General features: G+C 38.6%; 1 protein-coding gene across 1 annotated transcript in view; it reads left to right on the forward strand.

Annotated features, from left to right (window-relative positions):
- The window catches only part of FSIP2 (fibrous sheath interacting protein 2), a 136078-nt gene that overhangs the window by 79953 nt on the left and 32756 nt on the right, over positions 1-23369 (forward strand). Inside the window, exons 11-14 of the mRNA XM_065880157.1 lie at positions 1789-1937; positions 3570-3606; positions 13674-20119; positions 20168-22638. Of these exons, the coding sequence (XP_065736229.1) occupies positions 1789-1937; positions 3570-3606; positions 13674-20119; positions 20168-22638 (9103 nt within the window). The remainder of the gene's footprint in view (positions 1-1788; positions 1938-3569; positions 3607-13673; positions 20120-20167; positions 22639-23369) is intronic.

Consider the following 23369-nt stretch of genomic DNA (forward strand, 5'->3'; position numbering starts at 1 on the left):
TCCTCAGCAGTGATTTCCACCATTCTATCTTCTAGTTCACTTATTTGTTCTTCTGTTATTGATTCCTTCTAGTGTATTTTTTACTTCAGTTATTATGTTGTTCATCACTGTTTGTTTGTTCTTCAGTTCTTCTACATCCTTGTTAAATATTTTTTTGTATTTTCTCGATCCGTACCTCCATTCTATTTCTGAGATTTTGGATCATCTTTACGGTCATTACTCTGAAATATTTTTCAGGTAGCTTGCCTATTTCCTCTTCATTTATTTGGTCTTGTAGTTTTTTACCTTGCTCCTTCATCAGTAACATATTTTTTTGTCATCTCATTTTTTTTGATGGGTGGGGTTATGTTCTCTTACTGGTTGTTTGGCCTGAGGCTTCCAGCACTGGAGTTTGCAGGCAGTTGGGTAGAGCTGGGTCTTGGTGCCAAGATGAGGACCTCCCAGAGAGCTCACAGCAATTAATATTCCTTGGGGTCTGAGGTTCTCTGTTAGTCCAGTGGTTTGGACTCAGTGCTCCCACCACAGGAGCTAAGGTCTGACGCCTGGCCTGGGTAACCAAGATCCTGCAAGCTGCGTGGCACAGCCAAAAAAAAAAAAAAAAAAAAAAGGCAACAAACAAAAAGGAGAACAACAAAGAGTAAAAAATAAAATTAGAATTAAATATACATTAGAAAAAATAAAAATATAAATGAAACAACAACAAGGCAAAACCAAACGACAACAGCAACCAAAAATAAAACAGGGCCAGAAAAGACCTCGCTGGGGGGTCGGGGATTAGGTGAGGGGGACAGGGCATAGGCTCAGGACTGGCATGCCGGAAAAGGCCTTGGGGGATTGAGGGACAGGGCCTAGGCTCAGCACAGCCAGGGGGCAAAGGTTTAGGCTTGGGACCCCAGGGTCCGGAGCCAATGGGGAAAATGCTGGCTGTGTTCCCTTCTGATCCCCCAAAAGTCTCTCCCCATCCCTGCTGATCCCCTCTCCATGTGTGGGCCCCTCTGAGCATGGGAACTGCCCACATACCCCAGCCTCTCAGGGGCACGTGTCCTGTCTTGCCTCTACTTGCTATTTTCTTAATTTGGGGGGGTTTGTTTATGTAGGGTTTTTTTCTTCCCTTCCTCTTCTCTTCTTTTGTGATTTGATGACTATCTTTAGTGTTGGATTCCTTTTTCTTTTTTGTGTATGTATCTATTGTAGATACAGTTACCATGAGGTTTTGATAAAGAAGTCTATATATATGCAAGGTTGTTTTAAGTTGCTGGTCTCAATTTCAAATGCATTTCCAATATATCATGCATTTATACTCTCCTCTTCTCACGATTGATGGTTTCGATATCATATTTGTGTGTGGATGATTTCCTACCTTTATTGTATGTTTGCCTTTACTGATGAGCTTTTCCATTCATACTTTTCTTGTTTTTAGCTGTGGCCTTTTCTTTTCCTCCTAGTGAAGCTCCTTCAGCATTTGACATAAAGCTGGTTTGGTGGTGCTGAATTCTTTTAACTTTTGCTTGTCTGTAAAGCTTTTGATTTCTCTGTCAAATCTGAATGAAAGCCTTGCTGGTTTGAGTATTCTTGGTTGTACATTTTTCCCTTTCTTCACTTTACATATATCTGGCCTGAATGTGTTTGTAGTCTCCATTCCGCATGCTGCAGGATTGTAGTTCTTGCTTCTGGTGTCTGCCCCCTGGTGGGTTAGGTCGGTTCAGGGGCTCATGCAGGCTTCTTGGCAGGAGGGACTGGTACCTGCCCACTTTGGGTGGAACTGGGTCATGTCCCTCTGGTGGACAGGCCTGTGTCAAGGAGCTCAGGAGGACTTTAGCCAGCCTGTCTGTTGATGGGTGGGGCTGTGTTCCCATCCTGTTGGTTTTCTGGCCTGAGGCATCCCAGCACTTGAACCTGCAGGCTAATGGGTGGGGCCAGGTCTCAGTGCCAAAACGGTGACCTTTGGGAGAGCTCATGCTGAGGAATTTTCCCAGGGGCCTCTGCCACCAGTGTTCTTGCCCCCCAGTGGGCCATAGCTGACCCCCAGTAGACACTCCAAGACCCGCAGATAGGTCTGGCCCAGGTTCCTACAGAGTCACTGCTTTGCCCTGGGTCCCTGTGCATATGAACCTTGTGTGCACCCTCCAAGAGTGGAGTCTCTGTTTCCCCCAGTCCGATGGAGCTCCTGCACTCAAGACCTGCTAGCCTTCAAACCAAATGCTCTGGGGGCTCCTCCTCTTGGTGCCAAACCCCCAGGCTGGGGAACCTGATGTGTGACTCAGAACTCTCAGTCCTGTGGGAGAACCTCTGTGATATAATTAAGTTTGTGGGTTGGCAACCTGGTGGGTATAGAATTTGATTATATTATGAAAGCACCCCTTCTACCATCTTTTTGTGGCTTCTTCTTTGTCTTTGGATGTAGACTATCTTTTTTGATAGGTTCCAGTCTTTTCTGTCAGTGGTTCTTCAGCCATTAGTTGTGTTTTTGGTGTTTTCATGAGAGAAGGTGAGCTCAAATCCTTCTACTCGGCCATCTTGCCACCCTTCTGAAGGAACCCATTTAACTGTATACATGTTCTTCTGAGATCTTGGGAGAACACAGTTGATGAGTAAGCTATCACTGATTTCAGTCCAAGTTTGTTTCCTCTGCGTGTGGTCTTCAGAGGTCAGTGATGCTCACTGCTATTGGAGCAGGATCCCAGCTCTCATCACTGCACAACACAAACTCAGTGTCTAATTTTATAATGTAAAGTACAGGCCTAGAAAAAGTAAAAAAGGTATATCAATTTTCTCTTAAAGCAGGAGGAAGATAAGCAAAGGACCTATGTTGAAATTTATGAAAATAAATATCTGAAATATACAAAAATAAATCAGAACTAAAGTCTTAGATCTTGTTTCATTAACTGTATGTTATTCTATATTTTTCATTGAGTTCTTTAATTTTTACAATTCAGAAAACTATGTTGTTTATTTCATTAGTATCATGATAAAAAATCTAATTAGAACACATGATAGAATATTGTCATACATAGAAAAGGGCTACATCTAAATTAGTATTTAATATGGCTAGAAATTTATGATTTTAACCTGTAGTTATTAAATAGTCACCACTTAATTCCTTACTACTGTTTGATGAGAGTGTGGGTAGGACTATGGGATTTGAAAGGGTAAGTAAGGATTATCCGGAATCTCTCGTCAGATTGTCTTGCTACCTCATGCTGTCTTTTAGCAAACAGAAAGGACTAGCTCACTGTCTCCCTCCAAGTCTGTGGCCTTCCCCAGAGAACCTCAAAGCATGAATGGTTAACATGGGTCAGAATTGGAATTTTTCAAATAGACATATTTTTTATGCAGCAGCCACAATTCTACTCCTCTGAGTAATAAATCATGTGGGCCAAAATCAAAGAAGGAAGAGAAATAGGTGGTGGGGGTGGACAATAAAAACGTTTATTCTTTTGAATTTCTTTTAAAAATCTCTTAGATATAAAGAGAAAAAACTGATTCACTGATTAGAAGTTTTGGAAAAAGCTACATAAATTCTTGACCCTAAATAATAACTAAATCATCAACCTTTCTTGACTTTACAGACAACAGAATCTCCTACAAAACTGCTTGCAAGAAAAAGTATGTATCATAAAACTCATTGATAAAGCAGCATATTAACGATACTCTTGTATGTGTCATAATAGGAAAAAAAACTATGAATCAAACAATGAGTAATCATTTATTGATTAGTGTCCCTCTTTGCCCTTTTTTTCTTCTTTAATAAGTTTACTTTAAGTTAATTCTTAGATTTCACAGTAGTCTAAAGTTCTCATCAAAATATAATTTTGCCTCTTCAGGAAGATGTCTCATGGGGATGAGGAAGAAGTCAGGGAAGGGTCATTAAGGGACTTAGCCATCAAATACTCATAAACCCAGTCTGTCATGGGAAGCCGTTAACAAAATCACTTCACAGACTTGGCTGATGAGTTGGGATGCCTGGGTTTGTCTCTAGCCAGTTTGGTGGGAAGCACCCAGTCACACAGAAAGGACCTGGTCACCTATGAGCTGAGACTTGGATAAGAGGGTATTTTTGTAAGGCCTAATTCTGGATCCAGTCAGACCAGTTAGGAAAGAGAGAGAGGTTTGAAAACAACATATATTCTGACATACTTTTTCACATGGACTCAATTCATAGAACATGTAGCAAAATGAAAACTTTGATTCAGGAGAATATCTCTCAGTTTAATATTATAATGGAAAGCAACTGCAAACTAGGTTCTATTTATCGTATTTTACTACATAGAAAATTTTAGGAATATCTTTCATATATCAAGGTTGGAAACTTTTTCTCATACCTAGCCTAAGAGTAATAATGTAGGGCTACTGTTTATTATCTCTGGTACTAAGAAAAATAATATATGTTGAATGTCTTAGTTTATATGTCATAGTAGATTAGAACAGTTGCTTTGTTCTTAAAATATTTGATTTTGGATGTGATTATATAAGTATTATATGACATATGCTATCGCCCAAAATATGTTTTTCAGACCACTAGCCATTGTCTGTATAATAAATGCAAAAATGTATTAGGAGATTCAGGGATTAGAGCAGAATAAAATAGCTTTCCTTGGGGTGCCCGTAAACAGTCTTTAATGTGTCAGGAGAGAGTATGCTACATAGGTGTTATCTTTCAGTGTTGGTCTGAAATGGGAATAATTCTAACTAACTTAAGGCAATATTTTGGGTGTGAACAGCTCCATTACAGGAATCCTATTGTTTATCCTCCTGTCTACAAGCCAGCCTTCCAGGCTTTGCTGCCAATTACTTGTACTTATTGCTTTTTATGTTTTTTTTTTTAAACATCTTTATTGGGGTATAATTGCTTTACAATGGTGTGTTAGTTTCTGCTTTATAACAAAGTGAATCAGCTATACATATACATATGTTCCCATATGTCTTCCCTCTTGCGTCTCCCTCCCTCCCACTCTCCCCATCCCACCCCTCCAGGCTGTCACAAAGCACCGAGCTAATATCCCTGTGCCTTGCGGCTGCTTCCCCCTAGCTATCTACCTTACTACGTTTGTTAGTGTGTATATATCCATGACTCTCTCTCGCCCTGTCAAAACTCACCCTTCCCCCTCCCCATATCCTCAAGTCCGTTCTCCAGTAGGTCTGCGTCTTTATTCCTGTCTTACCCCTAGGTTCTTCATGACATTTTTTTTTCCTTAAATTCCATATATATGTGTTAGCATACGGTATTTGTCTTTTTCTTTCTGACTTACTTCACTCTGTATGACAGACTCTAGGTCTATCCATCTCATTACAAATAGCTCAATTTCATTTCTTTTTAAGGCTGAGTAATATTCCATTGTGTATATGTGCCACATCTTCTTTATCCATTCATCTGATGATGGGCGCATAGGTTGTTTCCATCTCCGGGCTATTGTAAATAGAGCTGCAATGAACATTTTGGTACATGACTCTTTTTGAATTTCGATTTTCTCAGGGTATATGCCCAGTAGTGGGATTGCTGAGTCATATGGTAATTCTATTTGTAGTTTTTTAAGGAACCTCCATACTGTTCTCCATAGTGGCTGAACCAATTCACATTCCCACCAGCAGTGCAAAACTGTCCCCTTTTCTCCACACCCTCTCCAGCATTTATTGTTTCTAGATTTTTTGAAAATGGCCATTCTGACAGGTGTGAGATGATATCTCATTGTACTTTTGATTCGCATTTCTCTAATGATTAATGATCTTGAGCATTCTTTCATGTGTTTGTTGGCATTCTGTATATCTTCTTTGGAGAAATGTCTATTTAGGTCTTCTGCCCATTTTTGAATGGGGTTGTTTATTTTTTTGTTATTGATCTGCATGAGCTGTTTGTAAATTTTGGAGATGAATCCTTTGTCAGTTGCTTCATTTGCAAATGTTTTCTCCCATTCTGAGGGTTGTCTTTTGGTCTTGTTTATGGTTTCCTTTGCTGTGCAAAAGCTTTGAAGTTTCATTAGGTCCCATTTGTTTATTTTTGTTTTTATTTCCATTACTCTAGGAGGTGGGTCAGAAAGGATCTTGCTGTGATTTATGTCATAGAGTGTTCTTCCTATGTTTTCCTCTAAGAGTTTGATAGTTTCTGGCCTTACATTTAGGTCTTTAATCCATTTTGAGCTTATTTTTGTGTATGGTGTTAGGGAGTGATCTAATCTCATACTTTTACATGTACCTGTCCAGTTTTCTCAGCACCATTTATTGAAGAGGCTGTCCTTTCTCCACTGTACATTCCTGCCTCCTTTATCAAAGATAAGGTGTCCATATGTGCGTGGGTTTATCTCTGGGCTTTCTATCCTGTTCCACTGATCTATCTTTCTGTTTTTGTGCCAGTACCATACTGTCTTGATTACTGTTGCTTTGTAGTATAGTCTGAAGTCAGGGAGCCTGATTCCTCCAGCTCCTTTTTTCGTTCTCAAGATTGCTTTGGCTATTCGGGGTCTTTTGTGTTTCCATACAAATTGCGAAATTTTTTGTTCTAGTTCTGTGAAAAATGCCAGTGGTAGTTTGATAGGGATTGCATTGAATCTGTAGATTGCTTTGGGTAGTAGAGTCATTTTCACAATGTTGATTCTTCCCATCCAAGAACATGGTATATCTCTCCATCTATTTGTATCATCTTTAATTTCTTTCATCAGTGTCCTATAATTTTCTGCATACAGGTCTTTTGTCTCCTTAGGTAGGTTTATTCCTAGATATTTTATTCTTTTTGTTGCAATGGTAAATGAGAATGTTTTCTTGATTTCACGTTCAGATTTTTCATCATTAGTATATAGGAATGCCAGAGATTTCTGTGCATTAATTTTGTATCCTGCTACTTTACCAAATTCATTGATTAGCTCTAGTAGTTTTCTGGTAGCATCTTTAGGATTCTCTATGTATAGTATCATGTCATCTGCAAACAGTGACAGCTTTACTTCTTCTTTTCCGATTTGGATTCCTTTTATTTCCTTTTCTTCTCTGATTGCTGTGGCTAAAACTTCCAAAACTATGTTGAATAAGAGTGGTGAGAGTGGGCAACCTTCTCTTGTTCCTGATCTTAGTGGAAATGCTTTCAGTTTTTCACCATTGAGGATGATGTTTGCTGTGGGCTTGTCATATATGGCCTTTATTATGTTTAGGAAAGTTCCCTCTATGCCTACTTTCTGGAGGGTTTTTATCATAAATGGGTGTTGAATTTTGTCGAAAGCTTTCTCTGCATCTATTGAGATGATCATATGGTTTTTCTCCTTCAATTTGTTAATATGGTTTATCACATTGATAGATTTGCGTATATTGAAGAATCCTTGCATTCCTGGAATAAACCCCACTTGATCATGGTGTATGATCCTTGTAATGTGCTGTTGGATTCTGTTTGCTAGTATTTTGTTGAGGATTTTTGCATCTATGTTCATCAGTGATATTGGCCTGTAGTTTTCTTTCTTTGTGACATCCTTGTCTGCTTTTGGTATCAAGGTGATGGTGGCCTCATAGAATGAATTTGGGAGTGTTCCTCCCTCTGCTATATTTTGGAAGAGTTTGAGAAGAACAGGTGTTAGCTCTTCTCTAAACGTTTGATAGAATTCACCTGTGAAGCCATCTGGTCCTGGGCTTTTGTTTGCTGGAAGATTTTTAATCACAGTTTCAATTTCAGTGCTTGTGATTGGTCTGTTCATATTTTCTATTTCTTCCTGATTCAGTCTTGGCAGGTTGTGCATTTCTAAGAATTTGTCCATTTCTTCCAGATTGTCCATTTTATTGGCACAGAGTTGCTTGTAGTAATCTCTCATGATTTTTTTTATTTCTGCAGTGTCAGTTGTTACTTCTCCTTTTTCATTTCTAATAATATTGATTTGAGTCTTCTCCCTTTTTTTCTTGATGAGTCTGGCTAGTGGTTTATCTATTTTGTTTATCTTCTCAAAGAACCAGCTTTTAGTTTTATTGATCTTTGCTATCGTTTCCTTCATTTCTTTTTCATTTATTTCTGATCTAATTTTAATGATTTCTTTCCTTCTGCTAGCTTTGGGGTTTTTTTGTTCTTCTTTCTCTAATTGCTTGAGGTGCAAGGTTAGGTTGTTTGTTCGAGATGTTTCCTGCTTCTTAAGGTGGGCTTGTTTTGCTATAAACTTCCCCCTTAGAACTGCTTTTGCTGCATCCCATAGGTTTTGGGTCGTTGTGTCTCCATTGTCATTTGTTTCTAGGTATTTTTTTATTTCCTCTTTGATTTCTTCAGTGATCACTTCATTATTAAGTAGTGTATTGTTTAGCCTCCATGTGTTTGTATTTTTTACAGATCTTTTCCTGTAATTGATATCTAGTCTCATGGCGTTGTGGTCAGAAAAGATACTTAATACAATTTCAGTTTTCTTAAATTTACCAAGGCTTGATTTGTGACCCAAGATATGATCTATCCTGGAGAATGTTCCATGAGCACTTGAGAAAAATGTGTATTCTGTTGTTTTTGGATGGAGTGTCCTATAAATATCAATTAAGTCCATCTTGTTTAATGTATCAATTAAAGCTTGTGTTTCCTTATTTATTTTCATTTTGGATGATCTGTCCATGGGTGAAAGTGGGGTGTTAAAAATCCCCTACTATGAATGTGTTACTGTCGATCTCCCCTTTTATGGCTGTTAGTATTTGCCTTATGTATCGAGGTGCTCCTATGTTGGGTGCATAAATATTTACAATTGTTATATCTTCTTATTGGATCGATCCCTTGATCATTATGTAGTGTCCTTCTTTGTCCCTTTTAATAGTCCTTATTTTAAAGTCTATTTTGTCTGATATGAGAATTGCTACTCCAGCTTTCTTTTGGTTTCCATTTGCATGGAATATCTTTTTCCATCCCCTTACTTTCAGTCTGTATGTGTCTCTAGGTCTGAAGTGGGTCTCTTGTAGACAGCATATATAAGGGTCTTGTTTTTGTATCCATTCAGCCAACCTGTGTCTTTTGGTGGGAGCATTTAGTCCATTTACATTTAAGGTAATTATCGATATGTATGTTCCTATTCCCATTTTCTATATTGATTTGGGTTCGATATTATAGGTCATTTCCTTCTCTTGTGTTTCTTGTCTAGAGAAGTTCCTTTAGCATTTGTTGTAAAGCTGGTTTGGTGGTGCTGAACTCTCTCAGCTTTTGCTTGTCTGTAAAGGTTTTAATTTCTCCATCAAATCAGAATGAGATCCTTGCTGGGTAGAGTAGTCTTGGTTGCAGGTTTTTCTCCTTCATCACTTTCAGTATGTCCTGCCACTCCCTTCTGGCTTGTAGGGTTTCTGCTGAGAGATCAGCTGTTAACCTTATGGGGATTCCCTTGTGTGTTATTTCTTGTTTTTCCCTTGCTGCTTTTAATATATTTTCTTTGTATTTAATTTTTGACAGTTTGATTAATATGTGTCTTGGCATATTTCTCCTTGTATTTATCCTGTATGGGACTCTCTGTGCTTCCTGGACTTGATTAACTATTTCCTTTCCCATATTAGGGAAGTTTTCAACTATAATCTCTTCACATATTTTCTCAGTCCCTTTCTTTTTTTCTTCTTCTTCTGGAACCCCTATAATTGGAATGTTGGTGCATTTAATGTTGTTCCAGAGGTCTCTGAGACTGTCCTCAGTTCTTTTCATTCTTTTTTCTTTATTCTGCTCTGCATTAGTTATTTCCAATACTTTATCTTCCAGGTCACTTATCCGTTCTTCTGCCTCAGTTATTCTGCTATTGATCCTATCTAGAGTACTTTTAATTTCATTTATTGCGTTGTTCATCGTTGCTTGTTTCGTCTTTATTTCTTCTAGGTCCTTGTTAAGTGTTTCTTGCATTTTGTCCATTCTACTTCCAAGATTTCGGATCATCCTTACTATCATTATTCTGAATTCTTTTTCAGGTAGATTGCCTATTTCCTCTTCATTTGTTAGGTCTGGTGGGTTTTTATCTTGCTCCTTCATCTGCTGTGTGTTCTTCTGTCTTCAGATTTTGCTTATCTTACTGTGTTTGGGGTCTCCTTTTTGCAGGCTGCACGTTCGTAGTTCCCGTTGTTTTTGATGTCTGTCTCCAGTGGCTAAGGTTGTTCAGTGGGTTGTGTAGGCTTCCTGGTGGAGGGGACTAGTGCCTGTGTTGTGGTGGATGAGGCTGGATCTTGTCTCTCTAGTGGGCAGGTTCACGTCTGGTGGTGTGTTTTGGGGTGTCTGTGGCCTTATTATGATTTTAGGCAGTCTCTCTGCTAATGGGTGGGGTTGTGTTCCTGTTTTGCTAGTTGTTTGGCATAGGTTGTCCAGCACTGTGGCTTGCTGGTCATTGAGTGAAGCTGGGTGCTGGTGTTAAGATGGAGGTCTCTGGGAGATTTCCACCGTTTAATATTATGTGGAGCTGGGAGGTCTCTTGTTGACCAGTGTCCTGAAGTTGGCTCTCCTACCTCAGAGGCAGAGCCCTGACTCCTGGGCTGGAGCACCAAGAGCCTTTCATCCACATGGCTCAGAATAAAAGGGAGAAAAAGTAGAATTAGTAGAAGTATGAGGAAAGAAAGAAGGAAAGGAAAGGAAGGAAGGAAGAAAGAAGCAAAGAAGGAAAGAAAGGAGGGAGGGAGGGAGGAAGGAAGGAGGGACAGAAGGAAAAAAGACAGAAAGAATATACAGTAAAAATAAAAGTATAATATAGTTATTGAATTTAAAAAATATTTTTAAAAAAAAAGGGACGGATAGAACCTTAGGACAAATGTTGGAAGCAAAGCTATACAGAGAAAATCTTACACAGAAGCATACACATACACGTTCACAAAAAGAGGTAAAGGGGGAAAAATTATGAATCTTGCTCTCAGAGACCACCTCCTCAATTTGGGGTGATTCGTTGTCTAAAGGAGGGAAGGAAGGAAGGAAAGAAAGAAAAAGAACAAAGGTAAAGTATAATAAAGTTATTACAATTAAAATTATTAAGAAAAAAAATTTTTTTAAAAACCATGGACGGATAGAGCCCTAGGACAAATGGTGGAAGCAAGACTATACAGACAAGATCTCACACAGAAGCATACACGCACACATTCACAAAAGGAGGAAAAGGGAAAAAAATCATAGATCTCGCTCCTAAATTCCACCTCTTCAATTTGGCATCATTCCTTGTCTATTCAGGTATTCCACAGATGCAGGGTATATCACGTTGATTGTGGAGCTTTAATCTGCTGCTTCTGTGGCTGCTGGGAGAGATTTCCCTTTCTCTTCTTTGTTGTCACAGCTCACAGGAGCTCAGCTTTGGATTTGGCCCTGCCTCTGCGTGTAGGTCGCTGGAGGGCGTCTGTTTTTTGCTCAGACAGGACGGGGTTAAAGGAGCCGCTGATTCGGGGGCTCCGGCTCACTCAGGCCGGGGGTTGGGGGATGGGGGAAGGAGGGGCACTGAGTGCGGGGCGGGCCTGCAGCGGCAGAGGCGGCATGACGTTGTGGCAGAGGCCGGCGTGACGTTGTACCAGCCTGAGGCTCACCCTGCGTACTCCCGGGGAAGTTGTCCCTGGATCCTGGGAACCTGGCAGTGGCAGGCTGCACAGGCTCCGCGGAAGAGAGGTGTGGAGAGTGACCTGTGCTCGCACACAGCCCCCCTGGTGGCGGCAGCAGCAGCCTTAGCGTCTCCCGCCCGTCTCTGGGGTTCGCGCTTTTAGCCGCGGCTCGTGCCCGTCTCTGGAGTTCCTTTAAGCAGCGCTCTTAAACCCCTCTCCTCGCGCACAAAGAGGGAAGAAAAAGTCTCTTGCCTCTTTGGCCGGTGCAGGCTTTTCCCCGAACTCCCTCCCGGCTAGTCGTGGTGCACTAACCCCTTCAGGCTACGTTCAAGCCGCCAACCCCAGTCCTCTCCCTGCGCTCCGTCCAAACCGAAACCCGAGCCTCAGCTCGCAGCCCCGCCCACCCCGGGCGGGTGAGCAGACAAGCCTCTCGGGTTGGTGAGTGCCCGTCGGCACCGATCGTCTGTGCAGGAATCTCCCCGCTTTGCCCTCCGCACCCGTCGCTGTGCACTACTCCGCGGTCCCGAAGCTCCCCCCTCCGCCTCCCGCAGTCTCCGCCCGCGGAGGGGCTTCCTAGTGTGTGGAAACTTTTCCTCCTTCACAGCTCCCTCCCACTGGTGCAGGTGCCGTCCTTATTCTTTTGTCTCTGTTTTTTCTTTTGCCCTACCCAGGTACGTGGGGAGTTTCTTGCCTTTTGGGAGGTCTGAGGTCTTCTGCCAGCCTTCAGTAGGTGTTCTGTAGGAGTTGTTCCACGTGTAGATGTATTTCTGGTGTATCCGTGGGGAGGAAGGCGATCTCCGCGTCTTACTCTTCCGCCATCTTCAAGGTCCCCCCTCCGCTTTTTATGTTTTAAGAGTAATAACAATTTAAAACATACTATTAGTTTATTATAGGCAAGAGGATGTTTTGTGAGTCCAAAATATATTTTCAGGGGTGGCCCAGTGGTTGAGAATCTGCCTGCCAATGCAGGGGACGCAGGTTTGAGCCCTGGCCAGGGAAGATCCCCCATGCCATGGAGCAACTAAACTACTAAGCCTGCGTTCTAGAGCCTGTGAGCCACAACTACAGAGCCCACACGCCACAACTACTGAAGCCCATGCACCTAGAGCCCATGCTCTGCAACGAGAAGCCACTGCAATGAGAAGCCTGCGTACCCCAACAAAGAGTAGCCCCCGCTTGCTGCAGCTAGAGAAAGCCCGCACACAGCAGTGAATACCCAATGCAGCCAAAAATAAATGAATAAAAAAAAATTTTTTTTCAGTACATAATTTGATGTATATAGAAACAGATAGATTTTGTTTCTACTGTTGGTCCAGTTTAAATGTAGGACAGCACCACTGACCACTAAGGAAACTGTCATTCAAATCTGGTCCCTGAGTTGTTATTTCCAGCCCAAAATGAGGGATTCTCCAACACCTATTCTTGCTCAGCCCTCCTGACTCTTTGAGACTCAGTTCTAGATTACCCTTGTTTTCAATCTAAATTCATCTGTTCCCTCAGTGCATCACCTTTTCTCAGCCTTCTTAACAGTTTCCACTGATACTTTTTTGTTGGATACAAAGCCACTCAATCTCTGTAAAGCATGAACTTTTTTGTTGCCTACCAAATGATTCTTAGCAATTAGCTGTAGTCATTTCCATATATACACATCACAGGCTCACCCCTGCAGCAGGGAACGGGAGGAGAGATGGCTTCTTTTCCATCCTTACATCTTAGCTAGACAGATGCCTCTGAAGGCACCCAAATGTTTTGACTGCATCTGTTTGAGAAATGCTTTGTTAGAAATAATCTGGTTCATTTTAAAGTAATTTTGCTGGATTGTAGACACCATATTTCTTCTTGCCGAAATACTTGCCTGTAATGTGCCTGGATAGCTAGTTAGTTAGTGATCTTTTTTTTTTTTTTTTTACCAGAAATTCATTTATCCTAGCAATAAATGTTGGGGGGGAGAAAAAGCTTCTGAGGGAATGGGAGTCAAATGGAAACTTATACAAAAAGTATTTTACTGTAGCACAGAATAAACCAACTTGAAATTAATTTGAAATTCCAAATAGGTTTTCTTTCACTGTGTTCTTTTTATAACGATGGTGGTATCAAGCTATGCATTGTTTGACATAAAAAATTAAATGTTATCCTCTGTCCCAGAATAGAGTAAGTTGTTAACATGATTTTCTTTTCATTCCTGCTTGCCTCTTTTCCAGGTAACTTCTGGGGAACTGAATAGCATAATTCAGAACATAATGACCTGGGTTGTGGCTACAGTGACCAGTATATTATACCCAGCCATTACAAAGTATGAAGAAAGGTTGAAAAATAATGCATACCCAGTGTCTGATGTCTCCATCCTCTCTTCAGATAGTTCGAGTTTTTGTAGCACATGCAGTGAAGAGTTTACATATGGAAGCTACACATCTGCAACAACTAAAACATTTCAGGGAGAGCCCTGTGCATTTGCAGTTGACATATCAGTAAGGCGACCAACCACACCTTTAAAACCACCATCTGCCCATGCGGAAAGAACAGTTGTGGGAAAAACGTATCACATTAAAGGACAATCTAGAACACCTGAACTCAAATATAATAAAACAAGCATGATATATACATACCCTAAGCTCAGAAGTTGTAAATCTGATAGTCACCTTCTAGCATCATTTGAAACGGGCACAAAAAAATCAAAGGATGCTACCACTGAAACAGATGGCTTAGAGAGTCCATTGTTTTCTGATCCAAAAACAAAAGCTATGAATGAAATGAAGAATTTAAAGAATGTTTTTGTTAACTTTAAGTGTCACTTAAAAGGGGAAACTGAATTGATTTTGGAAAGCATTTTTCAAGAAATAATGTCTGATTTAACACAGGCCATTCCTTCTATTTCTTCTGTTACTGCTGAAGTTTTTGTTGACCAAAGTGAGCCTGAAAAAGGAGACTTGGTTTCTAATGCTGATATCTGCTCAGTAGCTTCAGAGATCGTGGAAAATATGCTTGAGAAGCTACAGTCTGCAGTTGAGAAAAAATGTATCCAGATATTTTCACAAGAAGATTTGTCAGTCAACATTAAACCAAGCTTAACACCCAGTGGAGAATCTCTCACTCCATCATATGGAAAACCTTTAATAGATTCACTGCCTCATACTGTGGAACCCATGTGTGATATTGCAGAGGATATGGTGCATGCCATTTTAAAAAAGCTGATGACCCTTGCATCTTGCAAGCAATATGAACTTCCTCATCTTGAAGATGCAGCTAAACTTTCTTATCAGCAATATATGGCAGACCCACCATATATGTGCTTTATAAAAGCCAACAAAAAGAAATGTCCTGAACTTGATGCAGCTAATTTAATTGTTAAAGAAGAAATACAAAATTTAATGTCAAATATTTTTTCCCAGTCCTCTTTGGTTGTCTATATAGAGGAAGCAATCAGCACTATACTAGGACATGTACAAACCGAACTTAACAATGAGAGACTTATTGCATCTGATGAAACTGTAGTACTCCTTAAGCTGCTCGATGAAATCTTTACTCAGTTACATCAGGAACCAGTAAAAGCAGATAATCAAAAATGTAGACATTCTAGACTGAGAAGTCCTTCTGACACTGAAGTAAAGTACAGACTCACTGGCACTAGATTATCTAATGGTTCTGGGTCTGGAAGACCATTTCCACCTATTAATGTTCCTGGCATGGTCCTTTATTCTGAAGATGATAATGAAGAAATAGACAAAATTGTGGAAAATGTGCTTGATTCATCTTTTAAAGATGAAAAAGCAAAATCACAAGAACAGATTCCTGAGCATTGGTTTACAAAAGGAAACACTTGTCTTGAATACAAAAGAAATAGCAAACAACCTACAAAGCCTGCTTCTCCAAGAAGCAAAACTGCATTTCATGATCGGGGGTTAAAGACTGAGCTACCATTTTTTAAGAATAAAATTTTAAAGGAAAATCCCTGTTTAAATAAAGACATTTTGTTTTTCAGCCAAGATCAAAAGCATCAAATACAAAAGGCTTCAGAAAACATAGTTAAAAGTATTTTAACGGAAATGTTCAAGGACGTATCTTCTATTCCTCTTGGTCATTTAGACAGTAAAACTGGCAAAGAAGCTTCAGTTGTTTCAGAAAAACCTCAAGGACTGTCACATCAAGAATGGATGGACCAGATGTTTTCTGTGTCAGAAATTAGTGCAGTGGCTCAAGAAATAACAGATGCTGTATTAAATATACTTTATAAGGCAAGCTGCATTCCCAATACCACCAAAAGTTCCATTTCATCAGTTCTTCAAACTTCTCTAGAGAGTCCTGACACTCTCCGCATGGTCAAAGAAGCACCAAATCAAAAGCCATTAAAAATATGGTTCGAGAGTGAAAAGAAAATAAAATATTTATCTTCACTCGATGTAGATCCTGCAAAGCCTTCCCTGTTAAAATCTGAAGAAAGTGAACCTAAGCCTATAGATGCCATTACTGATAAGATCATTAATGCAGTTTTTAAAAGGCTGAAGTTATTTGTTTGTCCAAAATTGCAAATGAGCTTCAAACCTTCACTTGCAGAGCAATCTTCATTACAATCTCAACTTAGTACTTATACAACTAAAGTGGTAAACATTGTTTTGCATGCTATCCAGAATGAACTGGAACTCAGTAAGAAAAACCTAAATCTTAGGGAAACAGACCATACCAAATCCCTTACAGGTAAAGGATTTTTTACTGACACTGATAAATCAGAATCTCCTGTCTCAAATCTCAGTGATGACATTATGGCATCTCCATTATTAACTTGCATTTGTGAAATATTATCAAGGGGACATTCAGATCAAAGCAATATTTCACTCCCTTCAGATAATCCAAAGCCTATGACGTCATGTGGATCTGATAACGTTGATAAAGGGAACATTTTGCCAAGTGGACAGGATAAAAACACTTTTTACAAATTTTTAGCTACTCCATGTGCTCTCCACAGTGTCATTAAAGAAAAAGATCTCAAAGAGAATTCCAGATTGCAAGTGTTAGATGATATTGGGGAAACACTCTATGAAATGTTATGCAAGCTCATAGGAGCCCACCCTCACTGTCAGCCATCTTGTAGTAAGCTAAGCAGAGAGAAGACAAATGAGAATCAGCAAACAGCCACTGAAATGCAGTCTAATATTCAGCTCATTTCCACAACAATTTTGGAATATATCCTTGCGAAATTATGTAGTGTTGACATGGATAGTAGTTCTGTAAGTTCGGGATTTAAAGCTGTCTCAGTGTCTCTTAATATTGACAGCCTATTGTTTACTTCAATTATTGAGGAAATGGCCAAGTGCACTGACATAATCTCCAGCATAGTTTCCAGGATGGTTCATCAGGGTAATAAAGAGAAGACTAAAAGCAAGGGAAAATCTATTGCTCCTAAGTCTTCCAAAACAGAGAAAAAAGAAATTCATTCTAATAAACTGAAAGCTGTGGCTTCAGATATTCTTAATATGGTTTTTGCTAAACTAGAAGGGTTTGCCAGTGGAAATTTAGAAACTCTGGAGGCATCTATCAATGATGGAAATAAAAAAATCAGTAAGATGGACTTGGAATGTGAAAGTCCCAGTGTTTTCACGGACACACATGAAGAACTATTGCAATCTGCTTTATACACGCATGCAAAGAAGGTATCAAGTGCTATTTTGAAAGCTATTCAAACAGAATTAAAGATGAACTCATTAGATTTGAGGACAAGTATGGAAACACCATCACCTGACAAACAAATGCTTGAGAATATAGTCAGTTTAATTTTAGATGCAGTATCCTCAGATATGCTTAATGAAACTGAATCTGAAGAGAGAGGCATTCAAACTTATAGATACAGGCCAACCTATGGAAATTTTCTTCCTGGTGGAGTTGAATCAGATTCATTTCTAGAAGATGATGCAAATACAGAGAAAGAATTCATTGGAAAGAGAAGATCACTTCGAGAAGAAACTAAATCAGATTCTCTTCAACAATGTGTTCTAGAAAGAACCTTAAACGAAACTGAAGTGAAACTCAAAGAACCACAGAAATCTCCAGTTGTTCCCATTATAAGAAATATTTTGAATGAAATTTTTCAAAGTGCTTTGGTCAGTCAGTTAAATGTGCTTTCTCTCTCCCACTCCTATTTAAGTGGCATCCCTCACAATATTGAAGAGACAGTTGCTCAAACATCTGTTCAATTTATAGATAAAATGATGGTGTCTGAAGCAGATGTAACCATAGTGGCAGATGATGTTGTTAGGACTGTGTTTGATAAACTTTATTCAGCTGCTATGACAGGGAGAAATGCAAGTGAAAACAGGTATAAGACCATCACCTTTTCAACAAATGTTTCTTTTCATGAACACACCAGTGGAGGAGGAAAGCCCTCCATCACTGTGCCAAACAAGAATCCATATACTCTTCAGTCCAGATTCAATGTTGACAAACAGGCTAAAGTAAACATAGTTGAAGATATTATACAGGCAGTATTAATAAGTTTAGAAATTTTTGCTACTTCCAAAGTACAATCTCTCTTTTGTCCCCAGATCAACTTCACAGTTCCAATGGCTTTACCTATTCAGCAGGATAAGAGTACATTAAGCAAAGCATTATCAGCCAAAGATTTGTATTCTGATGATCAATCTTCCTGTTGCTCAGTGGATCATATTATGTCAGAAAAGACCAACTCATTATGTCAAGTCTCTTTGAATAAGTTAAATACATATGCAACAGAAGTGGCCAGAAAAATTTTACAAGGAATCAAACATGAATTAGATAAAGAAAGGGAAAATTCTTTCTTAACTCGTAACATTGTGGTTTCTGAGAGTATTGCAAGTCAAATTGTTAACACAGTGTTAGATATTGTATCATCTAAAGGAAAATGTGACAAAAACAATCCTGACAAAGAGATTAATTCAGATCAGCAAGAAGGTATTATTGAAAAGCTGTTTATTAAGACTGAGTATCAAAAAGTACTTCAGTTTCAAATACAAGATACCATTGAAAGTATCTTATGTGATATTTATGAAAAACTACTGTATCAGAATAATCTCTCATTTGCCACACCCACTTTGAAATGTAGCATAGCTGGCAAACATTCCAGAGCAAATTCTGAAATGTTCATTGAGGGTGCAAATAAGATTCTTCCAAATTTTTCAGTTCCTAACTCAGATGTCATATTGATATCCACTGATATAGTAGATATCGTTCTTCATAATCTCAGTTCTGCTGTCATACTTAGCATAAATTCAAAGGATCCTACTTCTACAAGATTGCCCCTGACCTTTTGTGATATGTTTCCAAAAGAAGAATGTCAACAGCCTCTTCTTATGGAGTCAAAAAGTGAAAGAAAAACAGGGCATTTTCCATCTTCAAAAAATCTGAAATCAGCTTATGCTAATGATACTCATATCACTATAGTAGAGAAAGAAGACCCCAAGAAATCTGTTCCTGACCCATGTGAGGAAAGTGCTGACTTCATTACTAAAACTATTTTCAATCGGTTAGAATCATTTGCCACAGAAAGACTGGATTTGTTAATTACTCTTGCTTTCCAGCCTAAAGAAAAGTCATTTCTGAGCCCAGAACTGGAAAACTGTAGACGAGATGAAAGCATCTTTCATGAATCAAGCCAGGTGGAATCAAATGTGAATATTCTGAAAATATCAAATGAAACTGTTCTCAGTGAAGAGCTCACAGATTTCACTTTTGCCAGTTACAGAGAAAAACTTGGATCTACAATTCATCTATCACAAGCTAGTCTTAAAGAATATGCTGACATCATTGCCAGTGCCATTTTGAAGCTGATTAAAAATGACTTAGACCTCAAAATCCAAAAGATGCATCCATACCCAAACAACATTTCATTCCAAGAAATCACCACTGTGAGTGAAATTGTCAACAGTATCTTAAAGATTTTATATAATAAAAGATCTGTAAAGGAAATCAGTTTTTACTCAACGGACAATCCTAACTTATTTTCACAACGAACTGCATCAAATGAAATATCACTGGGACAAAGAGCTCAGGAAACACACACCAAAACACTGTTTACAAAGTATCCATTAGAACAAAACCAAATGGCATTGGAAAGGGAAAGCCAGAGAATTGTTCTAGAAGAAATATTTATAAAAAATGAAGAATCAAAACAAAAAGAAAGAACTGCATTATTCAGTGCAGTGGAAGAAGTTTTAAGTAAAGTGTATCAAAGAATAATGGAAATCATAGGCCATTTGCCTTCATTTAATGAAATCCCCCACTTTATGTCTAGCTCTAAAATTAAAACATTAGACATAACACAAAAAAACTTCTTTCAATCCCATATTAACAGTGTAGCAAGTGACATAATTGAAAGCGTTTTGGGAGAAATGTACTCTGTAGTTGTGACGTTGTTATATGAAAGTAATAAAGTACAAGCAACTGACAAAAATATTTTACCAAAGAAATCATCATGCATCAGAGAAACTACACAAGCAGGAATAGGAAGTAATCTCACTAGCTATACGCTACCACAGGTTTATCCTTATGCAGGCAGTCAAAATGTCTCTCTATTGGAAAAAACTTTTTTACAATATTCACCATTAAAAGTGGGGAAGGATTTAGTCCAAATGGTTCTCAATAAGATCACAAATTTTGCCTCACTTTATCTAGAAGAGGCCCTGTCCCATAAAGGTTGTTCTGTTGAGTTGCAACCTCTAAGGCTACACAGGTCTAAACTAAGCCCTAAGGGCAACCCTAAGCCAGGTTTTAAAACAAGTTTAAAAGCAAGATCAAAAGTTACTCCTTTGCCTAAATTTAGAGCAAAACCACACCTAGGACCTAGTCGTACTAAGGCCAAAAGCAAGACTAAATTAGGTCCTGGAGAGAAGACTCCAAAAGACATCTGGTCCAAGACTGCCATTGGGCTGCCACACATCCTACCAACGGGAGATGCCAAAAACTTACTGGAAGTAAAGTTGCCTACTTCAGAACTAAAAATATATGCCAAGGATATAATAAGTAATATCCTGAAAACAACTGTTAAAGAATTTGAAAAGGTGACGCAAATTAGAGCAATGGTAGGTGATAAAGCTTTACCATCCGATCAAATCATGGCAGCAAATAAAATAGCTAGTACGGTTTTGCAAGGATTATACACTACAAATAACGAAAATTTGGCTAATCCTATCGTATTCTGTCATCTGGATGATCCCAAACTTTCACAGGGGAATATAGGTGCAGAGTCTCTTGCCAAACCACAAGCATGTTTTTACTTGGAAAATGTTTCTTCACGGTTAGAACAGATTTTTCCTGAAGAAGGTGTATTTAAAAAAATGTTTGACAAATGGCAAGCAGAATCAAATGACATGGAAAATGAAAAATGTAAGCTCTTGATGATAGCTGAAAATGGTTTGACAGAAATTTCAATAAAAGCAAAAGAATTAGAATATTCTCTTTCACTTTTAAATTTGCCACATCTTGAAGATTGTGAAAACAGGTTTCATAGTTGTTTTAAGGGAGCTTCTACGAGAGCTGAAGACACCAAAGCACAAATTAATATGTTTGGAAGGGAAATTGTTGAAATGCTATTTGAAAAATTACAGCTGTGCTTTTTATCCCAAATGCCCACTCCACATGGTAAAGAAACTCCAGCAAGCAGGAAAGAACACATTACTACTAAAAGTAAATGTGGTTTTCCAACCAAGGACATCCTCAGCAATGAACCAATATATAACACTAAAACCGAAGACCAAAGTCCTTTGGGCTCTAGCAACCAAATTGTTCGAGAAATTGTAGAAAGGGTTTTAAACCTGTTAGAGTTATTTGTAGACTTACAGTTTAAACATATCTCTAAATATGAGTTTTCTGAAGTAGCGAAAATGCCTGTAGAAAACCTTTTTCCTGTCCAACAGAGACTATTAAGCAAAAAGATGTTGCCCAAATTACAACCACTAAAAAAGTTTTCTGATGAATCCAAGTCAAGTACTGTTATTTCCAAGGAAAATGTACAGAATACCCTTCTACAGGTTCATTCGTTCCACTCAGAGTTACTTACATATGCCATTAATATTGTCAGCGACATGCTTGGTATAATTAAGAGCAAGCTGGACAAAGAAATAAGCCAAGCAGAACCATCTTCAATTAGCATATTGAAAGAAAATATTGCAGCAAGTGAGATCATTGGTACACTGATGGACCAGTGTACTCATTTCAATGAGTCTCTGATCAAAAACCTTCCAAAGGAAAGTTTGTTCCAAGGAGTAGAAAATACCTACATTGTTAATCAGGTTGAATTAGCAACTAATACGAAAATGCCCATGTCAAAGTTAAAGGAAGTAGGATTCGGGAATCATCCTCCACAAAGCAGCATACCAGGTTTAGGGTTTTATTCAGAGGAAGATAAGAAAAAAAGGTATAAGTCTTCATCAAATTTACCCTTATATTCCAGAGCCTCTGTAGAAGACACAGTTAGAAGCTCAGAGCCAATGGAAAGGCCTGATTCAGAAAACATACCATCATGCTCTAGAAACAAAGTACAAGACTTTAGCCAAAAGGAATCTGACTTGAGCTATTTTGATCAAGCTATGAAAGGAAATAGCTCCCTCCCTGAAGGGAGTGTCTTACAAAAAGTGTTAAAGAAAGCAAATGAATCCACAGAAACAGCATCACAGCAAGTCACGTCATTCACAGAAATGAGAAAAGGTGAAAATCCAAGAGCGTTTCATTATGAGATCTCCAAACCAGTTGTTGAGCCAAACCAAATTCAGACAACTGTCTCTCCACTCAAAATTTGTTTAGCCGCAGAAAATATTGTCAGTACTGTGCTGTCAAGCTACGGCTTTCCAAGTCAACCACACATTAATGAAGGCACAGAAACAATGAAACCATTTTTCATAACAAAGCAAAACCCTTTGTCTGTAACATATGGTCAAAAGAATGAGGAGAAAAGTTTGCTTAGAATGTGGGATACAAGAATCAGTTGTATACCTGAAGAAGAAAACAAAAAACCTGAAGCCAGCAGGGGAGATTTTTCTTTAATGCAAAAATGGGAAAATAAGAGTTACCTGAAGATAAAGACTCTGAAGGAAGTTGAAGTCATTGCTTTTGCTGATCATGAACTGGGTCCAAATGAAATTCATTTGGTAGCAAGACATGTCACCACATCTGTGGTCACATATTTCAAGAACCTTGAAACTAGAGGTAAGTAAGAGTGGGCACAATTTAGAAAAAAATAGATATATTTAAAAGATCTCCTGTCCAAGAAGCTTCATTTACTGTTTTTCTGAAAACAGCCTTAGAAGGAGGGTATTTAATTACTTCTTTATATATATTAATATATATATTAAATATATATCAGGATACAAAAAAAATAAAAATAAACATTCATATGGTTTGAATCTGAAAAGGTCTGTCTCTCAATTTTCCGTATCTGCAGATGAGAGAAAATGTGACTTTTTTAAAGCAGGGGATTTTGGTTGAACATGAGGTACGAGTTCCAAAGATTATTAAAGTTCTCATGCATGATTTCTTTATAATCATACCAAATGTACAGGTAACTGAACGTTGTGATTCAACTTTAATGTGTACAGTTGAAGTCGTTGCTATTATTAGTCACAGTGTATAAGAACAGTAGTGTTAAACATCTTATTTTGCTTATATTCCAGTGTTACTAAATTCCTTTTAGGTATAATACTCTAAACATATTTAAAAATATATTTTCATTCCCTTCTTAAAAAGGCTTATCTGTATATGCTAGAGGTTGAACCATATGTGATAGCTACTTTCATATGTGAAAATTTATTATTGGAAAGTTCATAAAATTCAATCTAATAATCTATTATAGCTTTGAACTGGATCAGTAATTCTAGTTGCCAATAATTAGTTGCTACATTACCAGTCCAGATACATCACTTGCCCATCATTCAAATTGC

The sequence above is a fragment of the Phocoena phocoena genome, chromosome 7 (genome assembly GCF_963924675.1).
Source record: "Phocoena phocoena chromosome 7, mPhoPho1.1, whole genome shotgun sequence".
Lineage (NCBI taxonomy): Eukaryota > Metazoa > Chordata > Mammalia > Artiodactyla > Phocoenidae > Phocoena > Phocoena phocoena.